At 39.4% G+C, this 8,820-nt stretch overlaps 1 protein-coding gene across 3 annotated transcripts in view; it reads left to right on the top strand.

Annotated features, from left to right (window-relative positions):
- Window positions 1-8,820, top strand: part of LOC109537686 (calpain-C) — a 101,547-nt gene that overhangs the window by 29,014 nt on the left and 63,713 nt on the right. For all 3 annotated transcript variants that reach the window (XM_019904534.2, XM_048669695.1, XM_019904532.2), the window contains exons 3-4: window positions 2,398-2,467; window positions 7,177-7,297. In XM_019904534.2, coding sequence (XP_019760093.1) covers window positions 2,398-2,467; window positions 7,177-7,297 — 191 coding nt within the window. The remainder of the gene's footprint in view (window positions 1-2,397; window positions 2,468-7,176; window positions 7,298-8,820) is intronic.

The following is an 8,820-nucleotide window of genomic DNA, read 5'->3' as shown; positions in this document are numbered from 1 at the left end:
TATATAGACTTCCAAGGGTTCTCAGAGCACAATAACTGACACTTTCCCAAACACCAAGTAAATACCGAGGAAAGGCGTTTGTACGATACACACAGCACAAGGAGATGCAAATGGAGCACGAGTTAATTAACTGAATATGAGAAGCTGCTTGATAAGAGTGGATAATAAGGAGATTACACACGCACTAGCTTGTTTGGAGTTAACCATTCAAATGTTTGGTGTTGTATGGAAAATTTATGTAAACACAAAACCCCGCAGAATTCGAGGTTATGAGAACAGGTTGACATTTCGTCAACAAATCTTGTTGAATTTACCGTTTATCTTTGTCTATCTTATTGTCAGTCGGTATAATTCCATGGTTACCGGAGTTAAATAATTACGAAGCAACAGGTATTTGCGCAATGTTAATTAGCCAGATTACCTTGAAAAACTTTGCTGTCGTATTTCTGATATAGTTTTTTGCGAATTTCTCAGTTTTTAATTACAATTTATTTCTTTTACAATTTTTTCTGTACTCCTATAACAGCGCCAGCCAACACCTCCAGAGGAATGACGCCAATTTTGAATTACCCTGTATGAATAACAAATACGTGATTGATACACGGTAAAATATAAAAGTGTTTCTGACTTAGATTGACTGTGTACTCCGCTGCTGACACTCTCAGACTCATTTTTTTTGTCTTTTTCGTTTGGCCCGCGGCTGCCGAAGGATAAAAATATTCTCGAAGACACCCAGTGTCTTGTAACACTGGGTAGTGTTGGATGGATAAAACTTGCAGTTTTCTGAATAATGGTTCAGCTCTGGTATCCGCATGTCTTTACATCACATTCTCTCCATACTGCCTATCTACTAGTATGGGCATCTTACTAATTTGGCACAAGCACTACACAACACCACTTCTATCGCACTAATTTAACTAACTTTCGCATTTACCATGCTATGCCGCTTGCTGCTTTACCTATTGTCCTGTTGGGCCATCTGGTCCTGAGCCTCTTATTCCTGTGCCCATCATCCTCTGGTGTGTAATTCACGGCGTTCTCTAGCTCAACAAAGGGGTGGTTTTCGGCCTTTTCAATGGTCGGGGCAGCTTTCTGTCGCAGTTTTTCAGTGGCTCCCACTCCAGGTCCCTGCAAGTTTCACTATTACGTACAAACTAAGCAACATCTATGGCCATCCGCAGAAGTTTATTTTCTGTGGCCTGAAGCTGCCTCAGGTAGGTTTTCCGCATACCCCCACTGTGGAGGAATATGTCATTGCCGGCCGGATGACACTCTTGATGAGCAGGAGTTTGTTCCTCACACTCATTTGGCTTCTTCTGTTCAGGAGTGGGTACAGCATTGCTGCTGTAGCCTTTGCCTTGTTGATCGCTATCGTACACATGTGGCCTCCAGGTCAGCCTCGTATCTAAAAAAACACCCAAATACCTGACACTACTTGCCCATTGAACCTCTTCTGCGTCAAGATTGATGTTTCCGACAATGTAACTTTCGATCAACTGGCACATTTTCTCACTATAAATTTTTATAAGTCCCTTTCTCCACACTCTGTCCACACGGCTGTCCTCTTCTGGTTCATTTCCTTGGCGCACCCTTCCACAATCCTGAGCAGTTGAAGTTCAGTGGCGTGTTTACCACGGAACCCAAACTCCTCAGGCGGTAGCACGTCAAGTTCACTCGTTTCCCTCGTAAGGCTCCGCAACATAACTCTTTCCGCTATTTTGCCAAGGCTAGGCAACAGGCTGATGGGCCTGTAGTTCTGAGGGAAAGTCCTGTAAGTGTCCAGTTCTGAAAATGGCATTAATGAGATTTGTGACAGCTACTATTCCTTTTCTCGACAGGCTCTTAAGCATGTTATTGGTAATTCCATCCCTCCCAGGGGCTTTCTTCGTCTCCGAGTTCCTGATGATGGCTGCCACTTCTCCTGGTGAGGTTATGGGGATACAGCTGTCCGCTGACGATTCTCTCGTGCCCGTCTTTTCAATATGGATGGTTGTTTTCCCTGGCCTCGATCTTGATGGTATCTGAAAAAACTTCCGCTTTATTCCTGTTGGTATATACCAAACCTTGCACTCGGTGTAAAGCTGGTATCTTGGTGTCTTCTTGTCTGAGGGCCTTTTTGATTATCCAGATGCTTTGGTCGTCTGGAGAAATCTCTCTAATATTTCAGTGGTCTTTCAGTGCCTCCTTCAAAATCTGTCCCTCTCGGTTTAGGGCGATTCTGTTGGCATCTGTGAGCTGCCTTATGTACATCCTGCGCAGCCTTCTTTGGTTGGTTATTTTTCTGCGAAGGTTTGCTGGTAACTCCTTAAGAGCTACCGGCACCTCCGCAGTCACTCTAACGCAGTCAAATCTAACTGCGATAATTGGCTAAATTTAATTATTTTCTTTTTCTTTCAGGATTTATGCCCAAGGCCGGGATTCATTCAAGACGGGCCTACTAAATTTGACATAAGTCCAGGAAAAATGGGTAAGGATGAAAAAATATGCATAATGGGTAGTTGGGGGAATTTAATAACAAAATTTCAAATAGAAAAAGAATACAATAAAATACAATAGGCAAATAAAAAGGAAGCTCCAATCAACTGAGACTTTAGAACAGATAAACATAAACGAACTAAACACCGAAGTTTCCAACACGATCACAAGGAAGGTATGCGCTCTTAGCACAAAGAAGTACGACAAGCTCAGTGTCAAAACAGCCCAGCTAATAAATGAGCGTCGAGACACACACAGGGACGCACCACGATACAAAACATTGAACAAGCAAGTAAATTCAGCAATACGAAGGCATATACGGGCGAACAATACACGACAGATTCTCGATGCCATCGAACAAAACTTGAACATGAGAGTACTACGATCAAAGAGCGCTAAAGTGAAGATGGTCATCCATAAGATGAAGAACAATCTGGGATAAATAGTTACAGACGAAACAAATATAGTGACTGTGATACAGGATGTCTACCAAACCCTGTACAGCCAGTCAGTCCAGCAGCCAAATCAAATAAAACAAAAACCGATCATCCTGAACGTGGAATCACAGGAAATTCAAGAAATATGTGGTCCTGAGTTTAGAGCAGCACTAAACTCAATGAAAAATTATAAAACACCTGGAGAGAACCGCTGAAACTAATCTCTCAAAGAGGGCAATATTCGAAAGTTACCCTCCCAATTGGCTTGCTAACCATATTATACAAACTGCTGAGGAAGATACTAACAAATCGCCTGAACAGTAAATTTGGCTTCTACCACCCTATAGAGCAGGACGGATTGAGGAAAATATATGGCACAGTCGACCATATCTAAGCGTCCCGCACACTGATAGAGAAATACACCGAATATAGCATGTCTTTGCATGTGGTATTCGATGTCTATTAAAAGAACTTTGACTCCATTGAGATATGGGCAGTGCTGGAAGCTATGAACGGGGTAATAATCGATTCTAGATACTCGGACCTAATCGATCAAATTTATAAAAATGCAACGTTCCAAGTCAACATCAGAGAAGATCTACGAAGAGAAAAAATTACCGCCCGCAAAAATGTGCGGCAGGGCGACACGATTTTCCCAAAACTTTTCACACTGGCACTAGAAGACATATTCAAAAACCTGAGGTGGGAACAAAAGAGTGTGTTTATAGACGGAAAGTCCTTAAACCATTTACGTTTCGCAGACCACATTGTAATTATGAGCCAAGATAAAAACGAACGGTAGGAAATGATAAACGAACTTGGGCAAGCTTCAAAAGATGTTGGCCTGCAGATAAACTTCCAGAAGACCAAAATCCTCTCTCACGGAAATGTCCAAATAACATTAGATAACCACCACTTGGAAACCGTGAGGCAGTACATCTATCTGGGACAAAGTAATATGTTGGACAGGGACAACCAGACAGCCGAAATTACAAGGAGCATCGACTTGGCTTGGACTGCCTTTGCAAGCTAAACCATATTCTCAGAGACCTTAAAATCTCAAGGGGAAGTGTCACGATCAACAGCATTACCGGTCTAAGAATCTGTCAGAGAGCAGTGGAGCGAGCGATGGTCAGTATCAGCCTGAGAGATAGAGTGTGCAATACGGAAATTCGCAGACGCACTGGAGTGTCGGATGTCAACGAATTGCAAGATTGAATTGGCAATGGGCAGGTCAGGTTGCCCGAGTTGATTTGAAACGGTCCAAGAAAATAATGAAGTAGATAGCCAAAGAGACGAAAATGCCACTCCAGGTGACATGGCGGGATGAACTACATCTGCTGACGGGGAAGAACTGGATGCACACCGCTCAAAATAGGTCGACCTGGAAAAAGATGGAAGAGGCCTATGTTTAGCAGTGAACGTCTAGCCTGACGAGGAAGCATAAAAATTTTCAAATAGTAATAATAAGTGATTGTTAATTGTTTTTTGAAAAACCCAACTCACTTAATTATTTTGCTACATTTATTATGCTATTTTAGGTCATTCTACTGACAATGCAACAGCTATTTCTTGTAGCGTTGCTGGTATTACATCTTATAGTTGTTGAATAGGTTTCATACATGCGTTTCTAGCCGGTCACCTTAATCTGCTGAAATCAAAAGTTTCTATGAACTTGTGCACAATATGTGGTCCGTCATTATCATATCTGACCAGGAAACTTCGAATGTTCTTTTCTTCGAAAAAATCACCATGTTTTCGTATGGTATATGGTAGAAACGACCACTTGTTAACAGCCACGGTTCTCATCGAAGAAAGCGTCGAGTACAACAAACCACTTATACCGGGTGTCCCACCGGGAACCGCCGCGATCGATATCTGGCAAACTATAATCAGGAGAAATTTGAAAATTACACAGTATTGCAAAGTCATTTGGGCACAGGCCATCTAAAATATTTTCAAGATGGCCACACTTCAGGTTATACCGGAAGTAGCTATCAACTTGCTTATTTTAAATGGAACACCCAATATATTGCTAGATTTTTAAATTCTACTCCTAATTGTAAAAATTATTCATATATTTTATCCCATACCCAGGTCTCACTGTTTTTGATATATTTGAAATTTTATACAGAAAAATTACAGTTGCAACCACTAGAAAAACTATAATTTTTTCTATGAGGGAATACTTATGTGTTACTTAATTTGAGTCGCATTTCTTGCTGAAAAGGACTTACTTTAATGGAATTTCGACAACATTTTGATAACTATTAATACAAAATGTAAAAAAGTTCTAAAATGACGTTGAGAAAATCGCCCTAAATCAACGTTTTCAATCAGAAACCCCCACTTTTGATAATTTTATCTTATTCACTATTAAAAATGTGGACACGTTTGTGTAAAGTTGTCTATTCCAAAATTGTTTGGTTTTGAAATATTGCCAATTTAAAGTTTTTATATCGCTATTTTGGCTTAATTTCATTTTAAATCCTGCCATTCTTAAGCCCGTGTCCCATGCATCCGTGTTTGTACCATGATACGAAAATGTTTCTATTGTCACTATCTCTATTTATCCATGTCTACCGGAGTTTTAAATAATTACGAAGCAATAGGCATTTACGTAATGATAATTGACCAGGTCACCTTGAAAAACATTGTTGCCGTTTTTCTAATATAGTTTTTTGCAAATTTCTCAGTTTGTAATAACAATTATTCTTTTTACTATTTTTTCTGTACTCCTAAAACACCGCCAGACAACACCTTCAGAGGAATAAGCCCAATTTTGAATCACCCTGTATAAGGCTGAAAATAAATCGAACAAAAACAGTTTATTACAAATTTGGTACTAGTAGTAATAGTTCTNGTAGGCCTTAAAGCACCTTTTCACCATTCTCATCCATCGACCCCCGCCTTTCTACCCCTCCTCTTCACCACCCAGGCGTCCCGTCTCTCCGACGAAGGCAAAGGTCCGTCTCCTCTCTAGGGAACACAGTTCTGTGCAGGAGAGTGTGGAGACCCCAAGCAGGCACCTCCTCATGGACGACCAGTGGTGGCATACTCCTAGAAGGTGATACGATGTTTCCTCTGCCGTTCCACATTGTGGACATACGGGCCTATCACCGATTCGAAGTAGGTGTAGGTACCTGTTCAAACCGCAGTGGCCTGTCATTACCCCAACCAAAGTTTTCCTGTGGGGGACTAGATAATCAGCTCTGTGCTGTATCACTCACGTTAACTGTAACGTACATGTTATCCGTGAAACACGTTAGGTGGCTCCAACTGGTGTGTTGTATCAGTCAAACCGTTATATTATAACAGGCGCACGCTATCGACGAAGAAATAGCGCTTCATAATCAGCCTCAAATCAGATGCCCCTATCGAATTTAACATGCGTCCCTCGAAGTCAAACTCGGAGGAATAAATAAAACAAGTTTGTTTAAACACAGCGTAGTTCTGTGTTTTAGCTATAATTTGTTTTTAATTTACAACAGAAATATGTCTTGTTGTTGGGTTGTTTTTTGGCTCTTCTGTACATGCTCCGTTGAAAGTGTTTAAGAAGATAGGTCAAGTACTATAACGAACGAAATTGAAAGTGAAGGCAAATCATAAACAAAGACATGTATGGTAGTAGGTGGGACAAATATAAAACAAACATGCATATGTTTTAGAAGCTTCGATGGGTTGACGTTAATTCTCTCTCCACCTAATAAACTATTCGTATAAAGACATCTCACTTTACGCATCCCATATGTTTTCCTTTTTAACATTTGTTGGATAACGGATGTTGGATAATGCGTCGGAAATGCATACGTTTCCTCGGAAATAGAGCATACCTCGGCTATGTTGCTGCGTTATCGAAAATGCAATCCTGAACTGTTAAGTTGCCATAACGTGTGGCCGTTAAAAATAGCATTTCTGAGACAGCACAGGGCTGAATGATAATGTAAATACCAGCGAATCAACTGCAGTTATTAAATAATGTTAAGTGTTATAAATAAAATATGTATTTTACATTCAAAAATAATTTATAATAAGTTACATTTTACCTATTCCTGATCCATTTACAAATTCTTAGACTAATAATAATATTGAAATTATAAAATTGTTATTGCATTAAACTAGTTCAATATTTGATGGTTGTTTATAGACTTCGGTCGGGCGTCCCGTAACGCGCAGCTTTTTTCTTTTATTACTTCACAATTTTTATTAAAAAAATTTTTTTATTTTTAATTTGTTATAATAAGATTACTTATTTTATTTTCAGGGGACAGGTGGCTGGTGTCTTGTTTAGGAGTTTTGCATCTTAACAGGGGGTTGTTTTATCGCGTAGTTCCTGCCGATCAGTCATTTGTGGGAGACCAATACTGTGGACTTTTCCGCTTTAGGTAAAATAGTTCTATATATTTGCATATGTTTAAAATACAGAATGTGCTACTCGGAACCACCGCGATAAATAAATGGCAAAATATAGTTAGGAAAAAATTGGCCAGTATATCGAGGTCATTGAGGGCACGCGATCTAAAATAGTCGCGATGGCCACACTTCCGGTTATACCGGAAGTAGACATCAACTTGCTTATTTTAAATGGGCCAACCTATACATTATGACATTTTGAATTCCACTTCAAATTGTAAATGTATTTCAGGTGTAATATCCTATATCTAAGTGTACAGTTTTTAAAATATATTTGATACATTTGAAATTTTATGATTTATGTTATATTTCAGAATTCAAAACCCCAAATTTGATAATTTTAACTTATGTATATACAGTCCACGACACTTGATTACTCTGACCAACAGATTTGAACTCATTTTTGTTAGTAGTCAAAATTTTGATAAGCAAGCCATATGTATCATTGGATACAATGTTTTAATAGTATTCGTCGAACAATTCGTTTCATTCACTCGTACTTCACAGTGGAGACATTGTTAGAAGCAACTATAATAATTGATAGTACGACACTTGATTACTCTCATTCACTTTTTAGAATCGTAGGTCGCTAGGCAAGAAGAAGAATCAAACAGTTGTCTAATAGTAATTTGAGTATATTTGAGTGTCATAAAGGTGATTGGTATTGATACAGGGCGAATTCAAGCTTATCGAGATGAGAATTATTCAAAACGAGAAATTGCAAGAAAAATCGAGCGCAGCTTATGGGTAATCAATTATTATTTAAAAGACGGCAAAAACTACGGAAATAATCGACAAGGACGCACTTCAACTGTTTCTAGGGTAGTAGTCGAAGAATTACATTAGAAGAAATACATTACATCTAGTAGTAGTCGAAGAATTACACGACGTTTCCTTAGAAACATCCTAATCTAATCCATCCATAGTTGCACCCAATTCTTCGCCAACAGCTAGACAAATACGGGATCGAAGTTATGCGTCCATACGCACTATCCCAAGGCTAATAAAGAAATGTCCAAACTTAAAAAGAAGAAAACTACACAAGAAGCCTTTGTTGCTTGTAAATCATCGACAAGGACATTTAGAGTTTTCACGCATTCCCCGTAACTGAACAGAGGAATGAAAAAAGTTGTTTTGACGGATGAAAAGAAGTTTAACCTGGATGGTCCTGATGGTTTTCAATATTACTTGCATGACGTAGGGATGTAAGATACATTTTTGGCTCACCGTCACAGTCGGGCAGGTTCAATAGTGATTTGGGCTGCAATTTCAAGTCAAGGAATAGTTTGCTTCGATTTTCTAGAAGGTCGGTAACTGCTTAAAAGCATATGGAGCTGCTGCAACGGCTAATTGCTAACGTAAAAGCTTTATTTCCAGATCAAGTATGGATACTGCAACAAGACAATGCGCCAATTCACACAGCCCATTCCAAACCTGGTTAACTGCTAATAATATTTCAGTTCTGGATTGCTCTGCTATTTCCCCAGACTTAAAT

This window comes from Dendroctonus ponderosae, unplaced genomic scaffold, assembly GCF_020466585.1.
Source record: "Dendroctonus ponderosae isolate FM_Combo_2020 unplaced genomic scaffold, Dpon_F_20191213v2 Dpon_F_20191213_9, whole genome shotgun sequence".
Lineage (NCBI taxonomy): Eukaryota > Metazoa > Arthropoda > Insecta > Coleoptera > Curculionidae > Dendroctonus > Dendroctonus ponderosae.
The sequence above is the reverse complement of the archived record's forward strand: the minus strand, read 5'-3'. Positions and strand labels throughout refer to the sequence as shown.